General features: G+C 45.5%; 1 protein-coding gene across 6 annotated transcripts in view; it reads right to left on the bottom strand.

Annotated features, from left to right (window-relative positions):
- The window catches only part of Tnik (TRAF2 and NCK interacting kinase), a 394,212-nt gene that overhangs the window by 95,879 nt on the left and 273,072 nt on the right, over positions 1-25,261 (bottom strand). For all 6 annotated transcript variants that reach the window (XM_042678823.1, XM_042678824.1, XM_042678826.1 and 3 more), the window contains exons 7-10: positions 22,701-22,831; positions 11,726-11,780; positions 9,695-9,773; positions 2,772-2,947 (exon numbers count right to left, since the gene is read on the bottom strand). In XM_042678823.1, the coding sequence (XP_042534757.1) occupies positions 2,772-2,947; positions 9,695-9,773; positions 11,726-11,780; positions 22,701-22,831 (441 nt within the window). The remainder of the gene's footprint in view (positions 1-2,771; positions 2,948-9,694; positions 9,774-11,725; positions 11,781-22,700; positions 22,832-25,261) is intronic.

Genomic DNA, 25,261 nt, shown 5'->3' with positions numbered 1-25,261 from the left:
CTTAGTGGTAGAGTGCTTGCCTACCATGCATGAAGCCCTGGGTTCAATTCCTCATTACCTCATAAAGGGAAAAAGCTGGATGTGGTGTGGCTCAAGTGGTAGAGTGCTAGCCTTGAGCAAAAGCAGCTCAGGGAAAGTGCCCAGGCCCTGAGTTCAAGCCTCAGGACTGGCAAAAAAAAAATGAAAGGTTATCTTCCTATCTGTAGATAAATGTGAACTTTCCAGGCTTCTAGTTTCTTTAGTGGTTTGACTTCAGGATTTTGTACAAGAGCTCTATCATTTAAGCCATACCCAGCCCTTTTTGCCTTAGCTGTTTTTCAGGTAAGGTCTCATGCTTTTTCACAGGGCTGACATAGGACCATGATATGCCCATTTCTGTTGTCCATGTAGCTGGGATTATAGGCATGTGTCACCATGCCTGGCCAAACTACTTTTTTTTTTTTTTTGGTGTCAATCAGGGGCTTGAACTCAAGTCTTGGGCACTGTCCTTGAACTTTTTTGCTCAAGACTAGTGGTCTATCACTTGTGCCACAACACAACTTCCATAGGCTACTTATTTTTTAAAGTATGATTTAAACAAAATTTACAGAACCTGAATAAAGTGTCTTCCTATTCTATACTGGAAGTTTAATATTCCAAACTTCCCTGAAATGGATAGAGTTCAAAGTAAGATGAAGCAATTTTATCTAATAAAGGAAATTATAGCAAAGGAAAGAAGCACATAATTATTCCAATTACTTCTACTCTCTAAGGTAAAACCTTCATTTGTCAAACTTCTCAGTTTTAATACATCACCAGAATTTGGTGTGATTGCTTTTATATGACTGGTTTAAATTAGAACATGTCAACATATCTTAAAGAAAAATCTCAGGTTGGGAAAAAAATAAGCATGAAGTAATGTAAAGTAAAATTCTTGGATCTACCAAAAGCTGATCATAGGGAAAGCTCGTAAGAGAGGGAAAAAGTGAGGAAGCAAAGTAAATCGTGTGATCAAGAGAATAAATGCAATGAGATCTCATTTGACCCTTCCTGGGATGGCAGGCAAAACTGAGCTTTCAGTGGACCTAACACTTAAGCAGGGTTAGGTTCCCTCCCACACATGTGAGTAGACATACTTGCAGGGATCTTACTCTTCCACTCTACAAAGAATGAACAGCTCAAAAATAGTCCAATCTTTATGACACAGTGAGTTCTCAGTTACAGCCAAGGATCTGTGTCCCCCAAATAGGAGAATAAGACACAACATTTTCCATTCTATTCATGGACCATGCGTGCTCAGAAGCTATTTCTGAATAGCATCAAAAACTTAAAGCAATGAAGAATTGCCTACATAGAGTGGTGAGTTGGGTACCAGTGGCACACATCTGCAATCCTAGCTACCCAGGAGGCGGAGCTCTGAAGAGCTCTATTCCCAGCCAGTCCAGGCAGGAAAGTCTGTGAGACTCTTACTCTTAATTAGGCACCAAAACAGCCAAAAGTGAAGCTGTGGCTCCAATGGTAGAGTGCTAGCCTTGAAGAAAAATGCTCAGGGACAGTGCTCAGGCCCTGAGTTCAAGTCCCAAGACTGGCACACACAAAAAAGAAGGAAAATGTAAATGTCGAGAGAGCAATTTACCTCCTGCACTGTCTGTCACGTGGAGGGAAAAGGGGGGTGAAGAGGGATGTGAGGAAAAGCACATGGGCACGCACCTCCCCAGCCTCAGCCTGTGGTCCTGCCGCTCCCCACCCCTACCCTCTGTGCCACCTTCCTGCCCCCAGCTGCCTCTCCCTGTGTCTCTGCACCAGCTGCTCTCTCTGTTTCCCACCAGTTAGTCCTCACCCTCTCTCCTACCTCCTGGCTTGCTGCTCAGTCAGTCATAAAGCCTAGATCCTGGGGTGCAGGGGTACAAGTGTTGAAATAAAGTAGGGCACAGTCCCAGAGCCCTGAGTCTCAACTCAGATCCTTTCCAATGATTTTCCTTTTCCAAAGGAAAAGTTTTGCAGGTATGAAATAAAATCTGATGTACAGTGGGTGTGTGTGTGTTGGGGGGGCACCCGCGCATGTGCGTGCACACATGCCTGTGTTATTACTGGGGCTGGAAATCAGAGCTTCATGCTCTTTCTTGGCTTTTTCTCTCAAGGCAGGTGCTCTACCACTTGAGACACACCTCCACTTTTGGCCTTTCGCTGGTTAATTGGACATAAGAGTCACACAGACTCTCCTTCCCAAACTGACTTCACACCGTGATCCTCAGGTCTCAGCCTCCTGAGCAGCTAGGATTACAGGTATGTGCCATCCATGCCCAGCCCTACTGATGGTTTATATCTCTGCAACTGAAAGAAAATGCAGTTGGACTTTTCACCAATTGAATCAGGACTGAGCCCCTGCACAAACACTTAAACGCTGAAACCTATCCATACAGATAAACATCAACCAGATGCCTTTTTTTTTAAGGTTGTCTTACGGACAAGAATACTCATCTGAATTAAGAAAATCACTTTTTGAAAAGTTCTTTGCAAGTGTCATGCCCTATGACACTGTTCGGTGTCTGGAAGAGGTAATACCCCTTGCAGATCCGGATTTTTGTTTTTGGTGGTTGGCTTTTTTCTTTCATGCAAGATAGCACATTAGCAGTGAGGTTCTCTCCATTGATGCCCAAGGCTCTGGTCTGGCAGGAAGTCCCACCCACCACAGGACCTGTCCCCTCCCCACCCCCCCAGCTCAGCAAGCCCAGGCTATGGCTCAGGCCACTCTGGAGGTCTCTTGGCTGAAACCCAAGTGTGCAACTGACCTTTTTCTCCTCGCTTCTTCTTTGTTCTGTCGATGTGGTCCTTGAGTTGAATGCGGACCTGTCTCTCGTTAGGTTGGTCACGGATAAACGGATGTTTCATCAACTGTTCAGTTGCTGGTCGCTGGCTGTGATTCTTTACCAGGCAGCTCTCGATAAATGACTGGAATTTCTTAGACCTGCCGAACAGGAGCGATGAGTCCACAGATAACATAACAATCGAAAGAAAAGCAAAGACGTTTTTGGAATTAAAAAATTTTTTAAAAGTGTCATCACATCTGTCTGCCTAGGAATCAGCCAATCATTAAAGAGGTGCAGTGGCACCATCCAGGTATTGTGTGGTACAGTAGACACATGGAAGTTAGGTGGTGGTTTTTGTGTGTGCTGGGACTAGGGCTTGAACTCGGAGCCTAGGTGATATCCGTGAGTTTTGTGAAGGTTTTTTGGCCAGTTCTGGGGCTTGAACCCAGGGCCTGGGCACTGTCCCAGAGCTGCTTTTGCTCAAGGCTAGCATTTGACCACTTGAGCCACAGTGCCAACTCTGTGTATGTGGTACTAAGGAATCGAACCCAGGGCTTCATGCATGCTAGGCAAGCACTGTACCACTAAGCCACATTCCCACCCCTCCTTGAGTTTTTTGACCTAGCTAGTACTCTACCACTTGAGCCATAGCTCTACTTCTGGCTTTTGCTGGTTACTTGGCAATAAGAGTCTCACCGACTTTCCTGCCTGAGCTGGCTTAGAACCATGATTTTAAGCTCTCAGCCTCCCGAGTAGGCAGGATTACAGGCATGAGCCACCAGTACCCAGCACAGGGGAACATTTTCCCTCAGTGCATACACACTTTTCACAGAAGAGCAAAAGGTGTCAGAGAAGAAAAAGGCCTCTTGGGAAACGCCTCTGGTTTGTGAGAATGAGAAAACGAGGGCTGGGTCTTAAAGAACTGGAAGAAAATCCCTCCAAGAGAAAGGACGCTTGAGGAAGGTAGACATCAGTGAAAACCCTGAAAGTTAGGAGGAGACTCAGGGCTGGGGGCCATAGAGGTGAGCCACTGCCTGACTGAGAAGAAGAACCAGCCTTAGACGGGAGAGGCATGGGGCAGGGGAGCCCTGGAAAAGTGCCCGGCCAAAGTGGGGTAGAAATTATGATGGACTTTGTCCATGATTCACGAGTTAAGCACGCATGTTCTTGCTGGAAGTTCTAGGGAATTACTCAAGAGTCATTAACAATCAAGGCCAGGACTCTGCAGCATGCCGGGCACCCCCTGACAGCTCAGCACCGCCTCCCCAGACCTCAGGCCGCATCAGTCCTGGCTCTCTGTCGCCCTCCTGTGGCACTATGGATTCCACATACAAAGCTTTACACCCTCCTCCCTCCCTCCCTCCCTCCCTCCCTCCCTCCCTCCCTCCCTCCCTCCACCCCTCCCCAGCCCCCCCCCCCTTTCACTCTCTGGCCTGAGAAGTGTTTTCATCACCTAAAACATATTTTGGACCATGGTTTTCAACATTCAAATGTGACAGGCTACACATATGTCTCATTTCCTATTTCTGCCTAGATCAAAGGAGTTTCTCACTTTACTCCATGTTTTTCAAGAACTTTCCTGTGGCAACTTGTTTCTCCCTAAATTTCTAAGCTATGTTTAAACTTATAAAGATTTTAAATTATACTTATTTTATTATCTTTAAGCAATTATACAAGTGACATGTTGCAATTCAACATGTCCACTTACGAGCATGATACATTATCAATGTCTTAAGACTGTTTGGAATAGAAATATGAGGAGTATTTTGTGCTCAGAGTTATCCCAGGATGAATAAAGACTGGCCACTCTATGGACCAGATACAGGGACAGTGGGTTGGGCACCATATACCTGCCTACTCAGTCCCTTGGCCCCTGATTCTGCTGCTTCTACTTTACAATCTCTCAGCAGAGCCCACGTCATCTCCGTATCTTGCACAGAGCCCACGCCACCTTCGTATCTTGTGCAAACACCTGTGTGGCAGATACTTAAATGGACAGACACATGGACAGAAGCAGCAGGTAAGGGTGTGAGATGGTCACCTCTGTATCTGCTTATGATGGACAGGGAGTAAAGCCCAGGGGGGCAATATCATTTATATTTTCAGATCAAATAAATCCGTGTGGGTGTAAACATAATTATCCTCTAAGGAGAGACCTAGCAAAGCAAAGCATAATGGACTCTCCTAAGAAATAAACTGGAAAGAAGGAAGCTGAATCCATAATAGAAAAAAATAAAACAGTATTAAAAAATAAAGATGGAAACAAGTAAATTAAGACTGAAAGCTATTAAGTATATCCACAAAGAATGCAAGTGGCAGTTGTCTTGCTGGCAACTGCAAGTGCTGGCTGAGCACGAATTGCTCCTCTATTAATTAATTAGACTGTGATAAATAAAAGAACTCACATCCAATCTAAAAGAATGGCATCCAGGCTTAATAGCTGCTAGATTCTATTCCCTAACATTCACATGAAAAAAAAAATTAAAGCCAGAGAAATATCTAGACCTACAGGACCAAACAGTGCCCACGGATTTTTATGAAAGCAACTGTGAGAATCCCTTTTTCCAGAGCTTTCATGAAGGAAGGGAATCAGGAGGGAGGAGAGAGGGTGGGAGACAGAGACAGAGAGTGGTGGGGTTAGAGAGGGAGATTGAAGAGCATCCATTGGGCCTGAAGTGTGGGCCAGATGTGTAAGTACATGTCAGGGCTAGAGTTGTGCTGCAGGTCTAACTCATAGGACATTGTTTGAAGACAAACTAATGCTTTCTTAAAACTCGTCCTCAAAAAAAAAAAAAAGAGAAGGATTCATTGTCTCTTATTCTAGTGTGAGCAAAGAATCAATATGCTTAATTGCACATTTAATTGTAAGTGAAAATAGCTTCCCTAGGTTGGGTATTTCCTGTTGGCTGAGTGTTCCAATGGGTTTAAGGTACATTTAGATAACTTCATTGTTTCAATCTCCGCGCCTGGTAACTTGGTTCTTTTCTTACAAAACCAAAACCTAAGTTAGTCATACCAATATCCCAAGGGTTGGGATGGAGGGGTAAATGTGGATGACGGCTGTTTACACAGTCCAAGGCGTGCATTCCACTGATGCGAAGCACCCGACCTTCCCAAGGCTATCCTGTGTGCACATTCAATTATATGATGAGAATTCGAACTGCAGGAAACAGGCTAAATGAGCTGATGATCTTCACATTTCCCAACGGCAGTCTAACATGAAATATGCAGTGGCCCTGCCCTGTTTCTTAAAATTGCTCCCCCCACCACCTTCTTTCTACTTTGGGCTCCATTACTTACTGTGTGGCCGTAGGCAAATCACTTAACTCCTCTGTGCCTGCTTTTTTGACTGCAATTGGGGACATTATCAGTACTTGTCTCAAAAGCCTGGTGTGATGATTAAAGGGAGTTAATTGACGTAAAAACAAATACTTAGGCAGGGAGGGCCTGCTGGCCTGAGATTATTGTTCTTACCCTCCTATCATCACAGAACATCTGTCTTTAGGACCAATAGCCTGGATATGTGGTATTCTCCATTCCTCTGCTTGTGTTGATCATGGGTTGCTTGGTGGCACCGATGCGTCTTGAGAAACGATCTCATCATTATGCGACCGTTGCAGTGCAAGTCCGCACATGCCAAGATGGCTGGGACGTCCCTAGGAACTCAGTCTGACAGGACCACTGTCCTACGTGTGTGTGGCCAGTGACTACACAGGAATCTTTCTGGTTGAAACCAGGACTGGCACGTTCAGCATTTGCTTTGCTGTTGGCTGGCTGTGTTGCCAAGGAGACGGGGGAAATCTCATCTTTGGTCTCCTCTTTGAAGACTGCTGCCACGCTCCCAGAGACCCCCATCTTCACAAGGCTGAGCTGCCTAAGCTTTCGGTGACACCTCAACTTGTGACTCCCATGGCTACTGATGGCTTTGCCTTTCCTTCCTGAAACTTCAAGGCACAGAGAAGCAACTGTTGGTTCAGGCCCCCCTGTGGGCAGCCCGCAGTGGTGCCAGTGCTAATGGTTAGCAAGAGTTCTGGGTCGCTGCTCCACGTGTTCATCTAAACCTTGGCAAGAGTACACTTCACCTGGCCATGAGGAATAAAAAGAACATTGTTTGTTGTGGATGTGTGTATGCTGGGTGTGTGTGTGTGTATTGGGGGGGGGGGAGGGGGATTGTCCTTCTTCTTTAGAATCATGAAAGAAAAATAAACTATTTCCTCCCAGTAGAGCCCATGAAAGCAAACCCTAGCCTATTTCAGATCACTATGGACCTGATATTTTAAGATAAAAGTATTTGGATATTTTCCCCTAAAGATGGAGATTCGCTGTCAGAGTTGGAGCCACCGAGTCCCGTCGAGTACCAGCCGCCATCACAGCCTTTCATCTAACGAAGCAGTAGCACATGATGATGGCTTTGGTCCCTGCTCACTGTCAAACTGCCACCTTGCTCTGTGGGGCACTGTGGGACTTGGTGAGGAAAGGGGTTCAATCAGTGACATGAGAGAAGACTGGCCTGGTCCCCATTTCTGGACATCTCTAGTTTCTTCCAGCAGCATCAAAACCAATTCTCAAACTGGGCGCTGGTGGCTCACACCTATAATCCCAGCTCCTCAGGGAGGCTCAGATCTGAGGTCCATAGTTCGGGGATCACCAGTCATGCAAAGTGTGTGAGACTCTTATCTCCAATTAGCCAGCCAAAAAAATCAGGTGGAACTGTGACTCAAGTGGTAGGGCACCAGCCTTGAGAAAAAATAATAAGGCAGAGGGCAAGGTCCTAAGTTCAAGCCCCAGGACTGGGACCCCTCTCTCTCTCTCTAAAATATATCCTATTACTCCTCGCTGGCCAGGTTCAATGCAGGAAGGTCAGCCTCTATTTCCCCAACACTTTGTGTGACTCAAACAAGGGCTGGGCAGTGCTGGGCTGTTTAGAAAGCCAGCAGTGCTGCAGGGCTGTCTGGCCGCTCTGGGTTGCTCTGAGGGGCACCCACAGCATGGAGTTGGGGGGAGGGGTGCAGTGCCAAAATCAATCCCAGGGGAGCACCATTGTGGACCCTTGCAGAGAAGACCAGAGATCCAAAGATAGTCCTCAGGGCACCCATGAATGAAGGAAGTAGGAATGTGTGCGGGAATCAGGTGCCTCTGTGGCTGTCTGCCTTGTCCTGCTCTGTGGACAGGCTCCATCTATCCACTCTGGAGTGGGGAAGGAGGAGGAGGAAGAGGAGGGGGGGGATGGGGGACAGGAAGTCAAGCCCACCTTACAAAGCAGGCTCCCCTGGGAGGTGGGACTGAGGACATGCAGGATCCTAGCAGACAGGGAGCTTTGCCATGTCTTCTGGGGTTTGGGGCGTGGGAGGGGGGCACACGCTGATGCAGAGCATGAGGGAAGAATCTTAGTAGACAGGAACGGGGTGGGGGGACCTCAGGGTGCTCTGAGATCACATGGGGTGTGGAGCCCAATGGGAGGCTGTTGCTGGGGAGAGAATGGTGACTTCCACCACAGTGACCCTCTGAGAGGAAAGCAACTCAGCCTCTGGGTTTCCCATAGCAACCCCCCCTTCACCCTCCCCCCTTCACCCCCCCCCCCCCAGGCCTGGCAACTCGGAGCTGTCCTTGCTTTCCTAGCAGTCACCTCCTCCCTGCTCCCCGGTGCTGCTATGTCATTACTAGCTGACTGGTATTAATTAAAGCTTCTCTCTGAGTGGTGGGGAGGATCCTGTGGGTGGGAAACTGAGGCCCTGCCCCCAATCAGGGGCCTGATCATGAAGTGGCAGAAAAAAGGATGGAAGGCCTGTCCCTTCCTGGCCTAGGCGCCCAGGACTGGGTCTAGAAAAAGGAAGGAGATGAGAAATAAGCAGCAATCAGCCTCCAGTGTGGAAAGGGGCACAGATACAAGAGCTTATCTGGAGGGAAGCATAAGAAAGCCATGCATCTGTGTCGTAGAATGGCAAGCTACAATGATCCCAACGTAAGAACCCGAGAAAACCAAGAGGTAGCTATCCAGCGGAACCTGTAGAATTCATTTCCCAAGCTTCAGCCAATCCCATGCCATCCACGCAACTCCTGCCACACCCACAGAGCTGGAGATACGCTGCATAGAGTTGATTTTTATTTTCCATATAACCTTATGACAAGAATGAGCTTATTAGGCTAGGCACCACTGGCTCACACCTGTAATCCTAGGCTGAGATTGGAGGATTTGGTTCAAAGCCAGCCCAGGCAGGAAAGTCTGTGAGACTCTGATCTCCAGTTAACCACCAAAAAGTCTCAGGTAGCGCTGTGGCTCAAGTGGTAGAATTCTAGCCTTGAGTATAAACACTCAGGGACAGTAGCTTTGCCCTGAGTTCAAGCTCTAGGCCTGGCATGCGCGCACGCGCACGCCCCCCCCCCCCCCCCCCCCAACACACGCACGAATTAGCTCATTAAGAACCAAAGATATATGGCTGTCCTAAATACGAATCTAGTTTCACCATTCACAAAGAGAAATAGAAAAGAGAGGGGAGCAGAGGGGAGGGAAAGAGAGGGAGAAGGAGAGGGAAGGAGAGAAGGAGAAAGTAGAGTGGGGGAGTGAGGAGGGAAGGGTGAGAGTAAGAGAGAGAGGGAGAGAAACAATAGCCTGCAGATGTGCATGCTTGTGCCTGACAAGTCACAGTGACTGTTCTGAGCTGGTAGATGGTGTATACCATCACCCTGTCTGGACAGAGGCACGTGGAGCCGTGAAGAGCTTTCCTGCCATATCCTGGGCCGCAGTTTGGCTAACAGTTCCTTACCTTGTAGGGGTGGGGCTAACTACCAGGTCATAGTTTCTAGAACATTCTATATTATATCATCAAAGTGGAGGGAGCTGAGCTCATTGGAAAGAGGATCAGAGAAGTCAGTGTTAGATCTGCAGAACACGAGACCCAACTCACCACTTCTTGGACTTCAGCCGGGGCGCTGGATTGCGGGGGATGAGGAAGAGGGCACGCATGGGGTGCATGTCGCACAGGGCTGCAAGACACCAACACAAGGCCAGCTCAGCCAGGGGGCCAGGCCACGCCAGGTCCATCCTGGCTGTGCAGACCACTCCCGCCTACTGACTCCCGGGGTCAGAAGATCTAGAAGCTTCCATCTGATATCTCATGAAACACCATACATACCTTTCAAACAGATATTAATATTTCTAAGCAATATATTCTCACTTCCTGTTTGAACAGAATAAGTGAAAGGTCCAACAGCCTGGCTTCTTGGTTGCAAATAATTATGTCATTCGAAGAAATCATCGGTCATTCAAATAATCCCAAGAGACATGGTGATGTTATTTTTAGTTATCAAAAACCCTAAGACTTAAAATGAAAGGTATCTCCTAATGGGACTTGAACTCAGAACCTCACACTCAGCTTTTCCACTCAAGGCTGGCACTCTACCACTTGAGCCACAGCTCTCCTGGCTTTTTTGTTGGTTAACTGGAGATAAAGTGTCTCATGGACTCTGTTGCTCGGGCCGGCTTTGAACTGTGATCCTCGGATCTCAGCCTTCTGGGTAGCAAGGGTAACAGGTGTGAACTGCCAGTCATTCTTATTTTTAAAATTGAGATAGTTATTAGTTTACATTTCAAACAGCTGGAAGTATTTTCTCTTTGTATCTAGATTGAGAATATCTGTTCTCTAATAGGTCTGTGGGTAGATTATTTTTAGTCCTGTCAACTACAAATCAAAATGATAGTATAGTTTCAGGTAAGTTACTTTCCTGATTCACAAACATCTATTACCATTGCAAATGAGGGAAATGTTGCCAAGAAACACTTGAAATCAATCATGACACACATAACCAACTCTAAATGGAGAAATAAAATGGACCATGATAACCTGAAGGTAAGAAGCCAGAAGTATAAAAACCTGTCAAGTACCAGAAGGGCCCACTTGGTCGTTTTAGGCAACAAGATGGAATTAAACACACAAGCCATCACTGGGAAAACCTCCTGTCTGAAGGGAAAGAGGGAGGGAGCCAGACAGGCTGGTGAGAATCATCAGGTGGCTCTGCAAATCTGAGCAGGAACTGCAGTAGGGAGGAGACAAGGTAGGTGGAGATGCCCCCAACTAGTCCAGAGGGTGGTTTGCAAAATCTTGTCTTTTCCCGGAAACAAGATGGTGTCATTATTGTGCTTGCTCCTAGCAACCTGGGGCTTCCAGTCACTTAGACTTTGTGCGTGGAAGGCTGGAAGGCCTTTCTTCGGGCCACCACACAGTAACACGGACACTCTGCAGTGCTTCTAGACATTCTTTTTGTGCCAGTCCTGGGGCTTGAGCTCAGAAGCTGGGCACTGTCCTTGAGCTATTTTCGCCAGAGGCTAGCTAGCGCTCTACCACTTGAGCCACAGCTCCCATTTTGACCTTTTGCTGTTTAATTAGAGATAAGCCTCATGGACTTGTTGCTAGGGCTGACTTAGAACCACTATCCTCAGATCTCAGCCTCCTGAGTATCTGGGCTCATCGGTGAGCGCCACTGGCACACAGACCCTGAAGTTCTTTAAGATCATTGGAGTCATGGCCGCTCTGCTTTGGACAGAAGCAGGGCAATCTAACATTCTAAACCTCAGTATTTTATGGAAAGGAATAACCCTGAGTAGAAGTGTTTGCCTAACTCGTTTACTGCAAATCGGCTTTGAAGTTTTGTGCAGTGGAGTTGACAGTCTTTGAGGGTTGCTTAGGCAAAGGGTCATTCAAGAACTCTATACATTACATTTGTAACACAAACAAGATTCTCTGGTTTGCCTTAAAAAAAAAAAAAAAAGATTCTCAAACGCTTTTGAGATGAATGGATTCCTGGTTGCTTCCTCAATCTGTCAGCTCGGACCCCTACCAGGCTCCGTGGAGCAGAAGTAAAGCAACTGCACCTTCTGTCCAGAAGCCTGCACGACTGGATGGGCCACAGAGCACACCCGAGGGGAGGGAGGTACTTACGGGGGGCGCCCTCTGCCATCTCGATGGCCGTGATCCCCAGCGACCACAAGTCACTCTGCAAAACAACAAGGCACAGATACACACCCAGTGTCAGTCAGAGAACAAACAACTTGGTTGCACCTGGCAGCTGCCTAAGAAGAGCTGGTGGGAAAATCCTCCCGTGGTCTGCAGACACACCTCTGCTCCCACCAAGCTCAAAAGAGCAGGAGCATGTTCACTTTTCATTGATGAGATAGATACCTTCCTCCCGCCTGACAGACAAGGGAGGTTTTTCAAGAATGTATGAAAAATAGAAACAAAGGTAAACACATTAATTGGCCCCTGAAATTTATCCATTCCTTAACCCATATGGCATTATTGCTATTTGATGGTTTTAACACTTGTATTTCATTATTTTTTTCTTTCTTTTTTTTTTTTTTTTTTGGTCGGTCATGGAGCTTGAATTCTGGGCCTGGGCGCTGTTTCTTAGCTCTTCAGCTCAAGGTAAGTGCTCCACCACTTGAGCCACAGCACCGCTTCTGGTTTCTTGGTGGTTAATTAGAGATGGGAGTCTCACAGACTTTTCTGCTCAGGCTGGCTTTGAATCGTGATCTTCAGATCTCAGCCTCCTAAGTAGCGAGGATTATAGGCGTGAGCTACAAGCTTAACACTTGTATTAAGCTGTAATAATAATCTGAATATGACACACACTACATATTATAAAAATGCAATGTTAGGGGCTGGGAAGGGGGCCCAGTGGTAGAGCGCTTGCCTTGCATGCCTGAGGCCCTGGGTTCGATTCCTCAGCACCACATAAGCAAAAAGAAAAAAGCCGAAGTGGCGCTGTGGCTCAAGTGGTAGAGCACTAGCCTTGAGCTGAATAGCTGAGGGACAGTGCCCAGGCCCAGTGTTCAGGCCCCATGACCGGACACCCCCCCCCCCCCGTCCCAAAAAAAAGCAATGTTATACACCAGGTCTGTCAAGTGTACCATTTGGTAAGATAGGACCCATGTATACACCCACAAATCTATCACCACAGTCGATGGTAAACATGCCTATCACCCCCAGAACACCCTCTTGTTTTCTTGCAGACTCTCCTTGCCTTCCAGTCTCCAGCCCCACTCTCCTGTCCCTTAGGCAACCACTGGTTTACTATCTGTCACTATGGACTAGTCCGCACCTTCCAAAACTTTACATGAAAGGAATCATACAATATAAGGCCTTCTATATGCAGTTTGTTTCATTTAATGTTTCCCAGGCTCCTCCTAGTTGTAGCCTGGATCATACTTCACTCCTTTTTAATTGCTTAGTAGTATTTCACTGCATGGACATACCACATAGTTGGACTGGGCATTCGTTTATAGCCAGTTGGATGATCTCCAGTTTGGACACTTACACATAAAGCAGATGTGAACACTGGTGTGTAAGCCTTTGGGTGCATGCTTGTATTTCTTTTGAATAAATACCTAGGAGTAGAACAGCTGGACCTTATAGGCACTTGTTTTAAGTTATAAAACCATCAACCTCATATGGTTGAGCTAATAGGATAGGGACCGGGAGATGGTGGTTAGTGTGGCTCCAGTGCTTGGAACAAAGCTGGGAACACCCATAGGGGAGCAAGGTAGTTCTGAACAGACGAGAAGTCTTCTCTATAATGCAAGTTCATTTTTTACAAAAACCAGAGGTCTTTATTCCTTTGTATATTCACACTGACTTTTGCACTCTGATCAAATTTTCCATGCCACTACTTCCCCTTCTCTGGTTTGCACGAGAGGGGTCAACTCAAAAGGTGAGGAAATCCAGGTTATTAAACCTCCAAAAGATGAGATGGGTAAAAAGCAAACAAATAACAAAAAAACCCTAATATGAAATGAGGTTCTGTGGCCTGCATTCTAATATCAAATGCCATGGATCCGAAATACCCCATGCATTTTATACCTTATTCAAAATCCTCACTTCCAGTCTCACTCCAATTAGAAAGACTAAACTTAAGGTTCTTACAATTCCCAGCAAATAAATGCCACGACAAGTAAAACAAACAAACAAATTGGAAGAAAACTATGGAATTCCTGCTGAGCTCAGCCCCTTTCTAGAAGTCTCCTGGGAGGTGTGCCCAGGCCTGTGAAGTTAAGCAAAGGATGGATCTGTGGAACACGCTACCTAGGATGTCTGGCCTCTTGTTTAAGTGCATTCTACTTCGGAGTAGGTGGCCCGGTATGCAGTTAAGCCTGGCACGGGGGTGAGGGAGAGCTAGCAGGGAGGTCCCGCCCACCCACCATAGATTGGCTCAGGAGAATGATCAGCCCCGCCCTCTTGTCGCTGGTTGGCTCTGGAGCAGGGACAGCTCTGCCCATCTGTCACAGGTTGGCTTAGGAGCAAAGAGGAGCCTGGTGCCTGGGGTTTACCTACAGTTGCTCAGTTCTAGTGGCTGTGGGTGGCGCTAGGCTGGAAGCTGTGGAAACGGGCTGCAATGATGACAACACCCCAAGACCACCAGGCCCTGTGGCTCTGCCAGCCTTTCCCCCAGCGTCCCTGTTAATGGAGTTTCTTGGTAGTAGAGAAAGAAGTAGAAGCATGCAGGTGCCACAAGCCAGCGCTGTGCTTCTGACTGTCACAGCAGAGGCAAATTGAAATAGCCTTTAAAGGCTCTGGAAGCTTTAAGCTGGCTCCACAGTCTGCCTACTTGAAAGGAAATGTTGGCCGTGGGATGAGAAGGACTCCAGGCTGGGCCGTGAAGAAAATGTGGGGAAGAGCCTGGCACATGCTCTTTGTGCAGGTTTTCCCTCCGCCTGCAGCTCTGCCCCAGGGGTTTGCAGGCTGACATCCGGGCTACAGTGCTCCAATCCTGAGTTCTCAGGGTCACAACAGCTTCCCCCCAGCCCTGCCAGTGCCCCCCCCCCAACTCCTATGCCACACCAGGTCCTCTCACAACTGATCTATGTCTGCCATGCTGTATTTTACTCATCACTAATTCATTATGCCTTGTGTCTCTTGTATCCTGTGCCTCCAACACACATGGAGACATGCCCATATTCTCATCTGTATACAGCAACATATACATGCACACGGGTACACACATGTGCCCACGTACATCCAAAACTGTGTGTAGGCTGGGCATGCAGGACACCTAGGAACGGCCTTGATGAGCTTATTTCAGCCTTTGGATACATTCGTGAGGCCTGAAGATGGATCAGAACTTCATTAGGCAGGAAAATGCCTCTGATCACAGGAGTGGAGAAAGGGAGGCAAAGGATTATGACAGGAGCATACCAGGGAGAGGTGAGTTTCTTCATGGACATAATAGGACTCACCTGGGCTACAGCTGGCTAATTCACTATCCCAAACGGGCTGTGTAACCTGGCCTGTGGCATGATTAATAAGGCCAGACCTTGTGTGCACTGCAAGCAAAACAAAGAGAAATTCAAGGAGCTGGGGCAAAGCTTCTGGCTGGGGATGGCTGGCACATAGCGACTTGAACAGAAACATGAAAGAAGTCCTTCTGGCATGGGCTGCCCAGCGTAGTGAAGAAACACACAATTAGATGGCCAAATCAGCCACATGAGGAGAGAGGAAGCATGGGGAAAACCCCCGAGGCCACTACTGGGCAGACAAACCGTGTGCTGCCACTGGCTCCCCTAAGGTTTACCTGTTAGCTCTCACACAATGGGCCTCGTGAGCAGGGGCCATGCCACCAACAGCCCATTCTTTCAGCTGCCAGTGAACACAATGCTGATGACATAGGGTTGGACAGAATTTCATAAAATAATATAAACCACACTGGACCTTACACAGTATGGTACATATAGCAGATAGTTAACAAATAAGGGGGCGGGCAGACCTCTGGGGACTTTATGCCTGGCATCTGGCCAGCACACCTGGGTCAGGTAGGGTGAGGTAGGCCAGCTCTAGAGCTCAGTGGTAGAAAGCAAGCAGAAAGAGGAAGCTGAGGGGAAACAGACAGGAAATGACTTCTCTTCCTTTGTCTCCCAGCCTTGGAGTGTCCTCTGTCGCCCCCTAGTGACCACAAGTGAGATGGACAAGAAGAAGTGTGTATGGGGGCCGGGGAAGGAGGGTGGACTGTCAGGCTAGGAGAGCAAGCCAACCAGGACTTAATCATGGGCATATCTGGCAGAGTGGGTTCTGCCCAGTTTCCCAGGCCTGACAACAGCCTTCACTGGGGAATTTGGCTGTACTGAGTTGGTTCTTTTTGAGCTATTCCAGTTGGCAAAAATAGATGTATGGGGTTCCTATGGCCAGCATCTGAATCTAGTGGTTGAAGATTACAGAGAAGAGAAGCAGATTCTGGCTTACCAGAACAAAGATAATTCAAGAAGAGGAACAGCTTCAAGAGGCAGCGCATGTAAGTGTTTGGGTTGTGTGGGGTTTGTTTTGTTATTGTTGTTGTTTTGTTTTTGTTTTTTGTGTTGGTCCTTGGGCTTGAATTCAGGGCCTGTGCTATACCTGAGCTTTTATGATCAAGGCTAGTGCTCTACTCCTTGAGCCAAAGATTCACCTCACTTCTGGATTTTTGGTGGTTAACTGGAGAGAAGGGTCTTACAGACTTTCCTGCCTAGGCTGGCTTCGAACTGCAGTCCCCCGGCTCCCAGTAGCTAGGATTACAGGTGTAAAGCCTCCATGCACTCTGCTTAGGGTTTTTTGTTTGTTTTTGTAAAGGTCAGAAATGGCCCCCTATAGCAGAGCTTTCCTATGAAACACAAATACCATATACGATTTGTGATTGACTCTAGAAAATATGTATGTTTGCTCACTCTATTCTAACCTTGTGCTAGACAATTCATTCACATTTGACAGGGGTTTAGGAAGGTTAAAAATAGGAGGCAGAGTCTACATTTCAAACTAATCTGGTATGATTTGAGAAAACTTTACTGCATTTTGCTACTATATTATATACAAGCAGGTAAGGTGAGCTCAGAGTCACCAGCTCTGAGCTGATGGAGCTAGCCAAGCCCCATCTCACACATCAAACAAACTGAAGAAACACTCCTGTTCTTATACATTTGTTCCCTGGCCAGGGGGAAACCCTTTCTGCTAGGACTGGCCTGCAGGGAGTGCTGGGTGCCCCATATTCATGGAGCCATGGGGCTAGGCTCCCTGACTGCCCATGTACCAACATGTCTCATGGTGACATATAGTGTAGGCATCATCTGTCTTTTGAGCAAATAGGAAGGATTCAGTTTAGATCTCAATAGACAAAGGCCAGGGGGCTGGGAAGGTGGCTCAGTGGTAGAGCGCTTGCCTTGCATGCCTGAGGCCCTGGGTTCGATTCCTCAGCACCACAAAAGAAAAAAGAAAAAAGCCGGAAGTGGTGCTGTGGCTCAAGTGGTAGAGCGCTAGCCTTGAGCTGAAGAGCTGAGGGACGGTGCCCAGGCCCAGAGTTCAGGCCCCATGACCGGACCCCCCCCCCCCCAAAAAAAAAATACACAAAGGCCAGAATTGTTTGCAAGCATCAACACCCCATTCCATAGTTTGACTATTGTTTTGGCGGGGGGCACCTGGCTCTGAGGGGACTTTCCCACTTTGTCCCATGCTGAGCCTCTTACTCAAAGGAGCTACTTGCATCTTGCCTGAATTAACCCGGTGACAGAGGAGAGTTCACAGAACCCATTATCTTCCCCAGCCTTCAGGAGCCTCCTCTGCCTACACACGGCCCCCAGCCCCTGGTGACAAATCCCAGAGCAGAGGGCAGGCGGATGACACACAAGCTCAGCACTGATCAGGCCTGGAGGCAGGAAGCTGGCAGCGGAGGGAGAAGCTGAGCCACTCCAGCTTCTCAAGCTGGGCAGGTTTAACACAGGAGCAGGGCCCGCTGGCTGGCAAAAGCCACTGAGACAGGACAGAGAGATTAGGAAATATGAATGCTAAGTTCAACATCCACAGGATCAGCTGTCCAACTCAGATAAACACGCTTGGTCTTTATCTATTGTGTGTGTGTGTGTGTGTGTGTGTATGCTCACGAGAACGTGCATAGTACGACCGAGGACAATGCTATAGATTGTTTTGGTCCTTAACACTTGGGTTGTATTTGGGATTTGTTTAAATCCAGGACCTGCACTCTCTCATTGTTTTCGTAGCTGTGTAATAGTCTACTGGATGGATGCTCTTCTTGTCTTTCATCAAATCTACTCTTACAAATGGACCTTTTGGCCACAGAGAACTTTCTTTAGTTGGTGAGTCTGTTAAGGCAGCAAATATATAGGGCCTGTCAGATTTCATCCAACTGAAATGCACTCAAGGGAAGTGTTAAAAATAATGGTTTAAATAGCCTAAGAATGGTGATCAGTTCTATTAATTTCAGATCGCTTGAATGCTTATTATTAAACAGGAAAGCATACTTATCAGGGAAATGAAATCTTTCCTCTCACTTGAAATGTTTTGACGGAATTTCTGAAAACAGTAAAGGAAGGGCCCGCAGGGAAAGGCGACACACCAGGCAGACTGGAGCTGGCCTCTTCCTCCTTAGGAAGGGCCTGATTTTAGCTAGTTCCTTCCAGTGCCAGCAGGACACAGACCCACGCTGCAGGGAAAAGCATTAGCTTTTCACACTTGTTAATTTCCTACACTGCCCCTAGGACACTGACTTTTAGTTACCTTACCAAAAAGCTGACAGAGGCTTTCAAAGACATCAACATCAAATAGCAACGTTTCAATCAGTGATCATCAATCAATAAATAATAAATCACTGAACCAAAGGAAATGATATTCTCCTGTGTTACATTTTGTCTTTGTTTTAAAGCAAGAGCCTTCACCGGTAAAGAGTTGAAGAAAATCCAGTGATCTTTGAATCTTCCTTTCCCCTACTTCCCCCCACCCCCCCCAAAAAAAGCATGGTATCTGGCTTAGCTGTTAACATTAGCTGCTGAGGTTGAGGGACCTCACTGGGTCAAATGGGCTATCACACATACAGGACCAAAGCCTGGAGCTTTGTGGGCTCTTCAAATGAACTCTCAACTTGGACATTGCTTATACAGAGCTAGGCTAATTCCTCTTATCCACACTGGGTATTTAATAATACATACTGGGTGAATGAATAAACTTTTCTCAAATTCAACTTATTGTTAAGCTGTCCCCTGGTGGCAGACTACATTTCTAAGAACACTGAGCAGAAAAAAAAAAAAAAAAAAAAAGATACAATGCCAAGGAAAACACAGGAAGATTAGTATTTAAAGATCAGTGTCTTCTCTGGCCCATAGTAAAATGGGAAGTGGCTGAAATAAACCTTCAAAGACTCACCCAGACCTTCCTTTCTGCCTGGTCATGTTTCTCCTTTTATCAATGGTAGGAGACCAGTGAAACTCATTTCCTGCCATGGCTTTATCTTCTTCTTGAGAACCTAAACTCCTGATAAACTACTTCTCACTAAAACCTGACTGATACAGCTCAACTTATTTTATTCCATCAGGATTCTGTGTGTGTGTGTGTGTGTGTGTGTGTGTGTGCTAGTACTGGGACTTGAACACATATTCAACTTTTTCACTCATGCCCAGGATTCTACTACTTGAGCTAGGGCCCCCCCCCCCCCCCACATTTCCAGCTTTTTAGTGGTTAACTGGAGATAAAAGAGTCTCAAAGGTTTATCTGCTCCTGTTGGCTTTGAGTTGAGATCCTCAGATCTCTGTGTCCTGAGTAACTAGGATTACGGGCATGAGCTCCCAGCGTCCAGCTCCATCAGGATGCTTTTGAAGACACAGAGATGGAACTTTATTTTCTTTAATGTCTTAGGATATACTTAAGATCAATGGAAGCTTCCAGAATCTCTGAAGTTACACCATTAGTGCAGCACACCCTGTGGTCACTCACATACAGGCTTTGTCCACATCTAGATTTACCCGTTGGTGTTACAAATTTTACACTGATTTCTAATTCTATTACTTATCTATGAGTAAAGAAAGAGAAACGAGGTATCAGTGTATTTCAAGCTTTGGCTGGGCCAGGAGGAGACCTGTTCTAATTCTTCTCCTGAGATTCAGTCAGTCCTAGGATTTACCCTATGCCACAGAAGCAGTGTCTTACACAAAATGTATATAGTGTATAATGTATAAATAACCCTTCAAGGATTTAGCTGGTAATGGAAGTCTAAAACACTCTTATTCTTCACAGAATGTTATGAACTGATTTTAATGTATCTGTGCCAACATGAAACTGAGTCAGGGCTGCTTAGACAGAGCTCCAGTGTGAAGAATTGCTTGTTGTCAGCTACAGGACACGTATCTAGCCTGGGATACATATTTCATAGAGGCTCCTCTGAAGGGATTTGCAAATGGAATTATGCAAATGTGCTGGTCATTAGCAGTTTCAATAAATGACATTTATTTTGGCAGGAGATTAATTTTTAACTTGGCAGCTGTTTTCAGACAGATTGTTGTCATGGACTAACTTTGAAGGCAAGGAGGAAATTGCCAGGAGATTGTAATGTTTTCAGACCTTCAACTTCGCCTTTCTCCAAAGAGGCAAAATAATTTTGTCAATGCCCTGAGACACTGCGTGCCACCATCACTGTGAGGTTTGCCTGTTTGAGACCTGAGTTCAGTAATAACCCCAAATGTGAAGAACTACGTATCTTAAAGAGCAGTTCTGCAAACTGCTGACTTATCGAGAAGCCCATTGAAAGGCCAGGTAATCTACTGGGAAGAGATCTTAATAGAAAGTTCCAGCTCTGAGGAGATCTTGTCCTCTATAAAATGGGGGTATTTAGAAATGATCACTGGTCATTTGGGGGGAAAGTTTGTACCTCTGAAACCAAGTGCAGGAAGTATCAAGTTCTGAGTGTCTCTCTACCTACTGCATAGTTCTACCTAGCTCTCATGTCTCCAATCTGGTTTCTTAGCTGCATTAATGAAAAAGTAATGTCATTGTAGCTGTTATCACTCCTGGGTATGTTTGATTATTGGCTAGGGGGAGAAAAAGAGGAGGTGCTATTGATGAAGTCTATTGAATCCTGCTTAGAATTTACTAACAGATTTCCAGTGTGCAATACAAAATAATGAAATGTCATGCCATGCTTCCTATTTAAGACTCTCTCAGAAAAGTAGCCCCACATCATTATACTGAGAGCAGATAAAACACTGAAAGTCAGATTATTCTCCATCAGAGGAAGAGAACCCAAGACAACAAATGCATATCTTGGTTTCTTTTAACTTAAGAAGCTAGCAGAATGGATACCTTGGGGGATGAAGGAATGGGTAAAAGTTGATCAATGTATACTAAGTTTAGTTAGATAGGAACAAGAAATTCTGTATAAGGTAAGGTGACATATTCCTATAAATCTACAAGTAAACCCAATGGATAGGAAAAGGCAAATAATTACTCCTGGACATGATTAGTTAAACAGCAATCTAAACAGTCACACAGTGAGGATGAAGGAGGATATTTTTAGGACAGGAATGAAAGGGCTCAATAGCTATGTGCATAAGATCATATAAAATGATGCTTATCAAAATGAACTCCAAGAAATGGAAGAGTTTTTTTGGGGGGGGCAGTCAGTCATGGGGCTTGAACTTTGGGCTTGGGTGCTATCTCTCAGCTCTTCAGCTCAAGGCGAACACTCTACTGCTTGAGCCACAGCATTACTTCCAGTTTTCTAGTGGTTTATTGGAGATAAGAGTCTCATGGAGTTTCCTGCCCGGGCTGGCTTTGAACCGTGATCCTCAGATCTCAGCCTCCTGAGTAGCTAGGATTACAGGCGTGAGCCACCAGCGCCCGGCTGTGGAAGAGGTTTTCTATGATAAGGTTTGTGGTTCCCTTTTCCTTCCCTCCCTCACCCTCTCCACCTCTCTCTTCCCCCTGCTCCTCTTCCTCCTCTAGTTTATTCCTTTCTGTCCCTGTTTTTGATTTCTATACCCTTTGTCTTGTATATAAGTTTATCTGATTTGGGGAGGGGAAGGGAAAGGGGAAGCACAGAAACAGTGGGAGAAAGGGTGAGTCAATGCAGCAATGATACCCACTAGACACTATTTTGGAAAATGAACTATGCAACTTGGTGGGGAGGGAAGTCGGGAAGGGAAAAACTGGAAGAGAATAAGGGAGGAAGGAAATGTACTCATTACTTGATTCATGTAACTGTAACCCCTCTGTATATCACCTTGACAATAACATTTTTTAAAAAGAATTTTCATCTTAAAGGATAAATGGCCAGATGTCAATGGCTCACACCTGTAATCCTAGCAAGTAAGAAGGCTGAGATCTGAGGATCGTGTGTTGCAGCTGGCTCAGACAAGGAAGTCCAGGAGACTTTTTATCTCCAATTAAGTGCCAAAAACTCAACAGTAGAGCTGTGGCTCAAGTGGTAGAATGCTAGCCTCGAGCAAAAAAGCTCTGGGACAGTGGCCACGCCCTAATTTCAGGCCCTAGGACCAATACACACACACACACACACACACACACACACACACAAAATCAAAATATGTGAAGAAACAATTATTTTTTAACCTGATTTAAGCATTATGCAATGTTCACATGTCTCAAAACATTACATGATACCCTGTTAACACCATTTCTGTGTTTTTAATATATCAACTAAAAAATAAATCAACTAAAGAAGTAGATGAATAAGGAAAACAATGGATACACGTACACACACATATGATTGGGAGGTATGAATCAAATGGTAGATCATCTGCCTAGCAAGGTCATGAGTTCAATTCTCATGACCACCAAAATAAATCAAAAGAAAAAATATATACTTTACCAAAAATCTAAAATCTGACTTCCGTTTTATGACTAAGAAGCAAGGGCAAATTCAAAAGAATAGAGAAAATGATTTACACATCTTTTTTTGTAAATGATCAATCCGATGGGTAAATTCATTAAGATGATTTCCACTTTGAACTGTATTACAACTTTAACTTCAAATACTTTCTTCAGTTCTCCCTTTTGGGTCCCGTAAATCACAAAACCAAAAACATGTGAGAAATACCCATTGCCAAGACCCAGGAGGTAATGTTAGGCCTACTCTAACAACACAACGAGGGTGCCGTACTTTGAAATCATACGTGGCATCTGGGTTCTCATCACAGGCAATGACCTCTGGTGCCATCCAGTACGGGGTCCCGATGAAGGTGTTCCTCCTGCCCACTGTGCGGTCCAGCTGCGCACTCACGCCAAAGTCCACTAGGAAGAAAAAAAAATGGAATGAAGTCGGTGATGATAAAAATGAATTTTTTAACACAGTACAATATATAGGAATTATCTATCTATCTGTCTGTCTGTCTGTCTGTCTGTCTGTCTGTCTGTCTGTCTGTTGGTCTGTTGGTCTGTTGGTCTGTCTGGTCTGTCTATCTATCTTGTACTTGTTAGAGGTGGGTGGCTCCTGCCTGTAATCCTATATACTCAAGAGGCTGAACTCTTGAGGATCAAGTTTCAAAGCCATCAAGGGTATTCAAACCTTATCTCCAAACAATCAACAAAGAACAAGAAGTGGAAAAGGTGTGTCTCAAGTAGTTGAATACCAGTCTCAGGCAAAACAAACAAACAACAACAACAACAATAACAACAAACCAAGATAGAGTTCAAAGAATTGAGGTCAAGTCCCAGTACCAGAGCATGGACTTGAACACACACACACACACATACACACACACACACACACACATTATGTATGTATGCATCTATCTATTGGTCTCTCTCAACTTTATATTAATGTATAATACATTGTTATGTATTAATGATATTTATTTATGATACATACATATCTTACCATTATAACCAGTTTTTCAATGTGCATTGCTGTGGCATTAAATACCATGGCCACTATCTATCCCCAAATGACATTCTGCATCTCAGGTCTGACCACCAACCCCTGCCATTCTTCTCCTTTTCTGACTACTCATGCAGCGATTGTCTTCACTCGCTTACACAGTGTTCTCCAAGTTCTCCATGTGCTGCTGCGTGTCAGAATTTCTGCCTTCGTTAGTGAAGAATAATCTTGCTCTGAATGTGTTTACTACATCTCATTCAGATTGTCATCTGTGGATTGCATTTGTTTAGCTTTTGCCTTCCCCGCCCCCCCCCCAGAACTGTGAATGTATATTTTTAAACTATATGCATAAATGGATGAAGTATACCAATGAGAAAAGTATTGTATTTGGTTATACCAAGACTCCATAGGGACCAAAATAGGTGTACAATAAAAAGCAAGTTTGGTTGCTACAAAGGCTAGTAAGAGGCCAGGTGCTGGTGCCTCACACCTGTAAGCTTAGCTACTCAGGAGGCTGAGATCTAAAGATTGTAGTTCAAAACCAGCCCAGGAAGGAAAATCCCTGAGACTCTTATCTGCAATTAACCACCAGAAAACCCAGAAGTGGTGTTGTGGCTGGAAGTGGTAGAGCTCTAGTCTTGAGCAAAAGAGCTCAGAGACAACACCAGGCCCAGCGTTCAAGCCCCATGACTGACAAAAAAAGAAAAAAAAGAAAAAGAAAAAGGTAGTAATAAAGAGCTTAGGGCTGGAGTTGGACTGCCAAAGCTTAGGTCCTATTTTTGCCACTTACTCCTTTGTTCCCTTGCTCCCTAGGGCCAGGTCACTGACCTCTGTCCTCAGATGGATAGTCTGAGGGTACTAGAAGAGGACTGTATCCATACGCTCACATGTGCGATCTCTAAGTGGTGGTAACAGGACCTTGGGCAGACTCCTAGCATGTAGCAGTGGTGAGTGGCTATTTTTAAGATGGCTCCTCCACTCTGCACATACACTTAGCCTATCCCTAGTGTCTACTTTTGGTGGAGATAAGAGATAAGTGTCTACTTTTAAGGGAACAGTCATGAGATGAAGGTTTGGTGCCACATGCTATGCAAACAAACAAACAACCCCCCCAGAAACGACGTGTATTAGTAAAGGGAAAAGACACGTTTAAATCTCTTAGGAAATAAATCATCATGTGAACAGTGAGCCTTTTCTAGATAACAAATCAATTGCGTATCCTCATCTGGACCGCACCCACCTGCAGTGGACATGCCCTCAAAGGGGATTTCCCAACTGTAACTTTGGCAGACAGAAGAGGGGTAAATCAGTATTTGATTATTCCACATCTGTTTTGTACAGGTTCCCAAGGTAAAAATAAAATCAATGTAAATAACAAACTGGGAATATGGAAGGGATTGATGAGTCTCGATACACCTAACTAGGGATGTAAGAGATGATTTCAAGGACTGTTGCTTACCTTTACTTTTTTTTTTTTGTATGTTTGTGCCAGTCCTGGAGCTTGAGCTCAATCTCTGAGGATATTTTGCTCAGGGCTAGTGCTTTACCACTTGAACCACTGCTTCACTTCTGGATTGTTTTTGAATTCAATTAGAGATAAGAGTCTCATGGACTTTCCTGCCCAAGCTGTCTTTAAACTGTGATCCTCAGATCTCAGTCTCCTTAGTAGCTAGGATTACAGGCGTGAGCCACCAGTGCCCTATGTTAACTTAAATTTTTACAAAATACTGATCATTTCTATACATTGCTTAAGGCACTGTGTTTGGTTGGATCACATCAATATACATTCACTCTCCAATTCACTGCTTTTAGAAAAAAAAATTAAGAAGCAAGGAAAACATTTT

Source organism: Dipodomys spectabilis, unplaced genomic scaffold (assembly GCF_019054845.1).
Source record: "Dipodomys spectabilis isolate Male_0828 unplaced genomic scaffold, ASM1905484v1 ptg000050l, whole genome shotgun sequence".
In the NCBI taxonomy this organism is placed as follows: domain Eukaryota; kingdom Metazoa; phylum Chordata; class Mammalia; order Rodentia; family Heteromyidae; genus Dipodomys; species Dipodomys spectabilis.
Note: the sequence above shows the minus strand (reverse complement) of the source record. Positions and strands in the feature narration are given on the sequence as shown.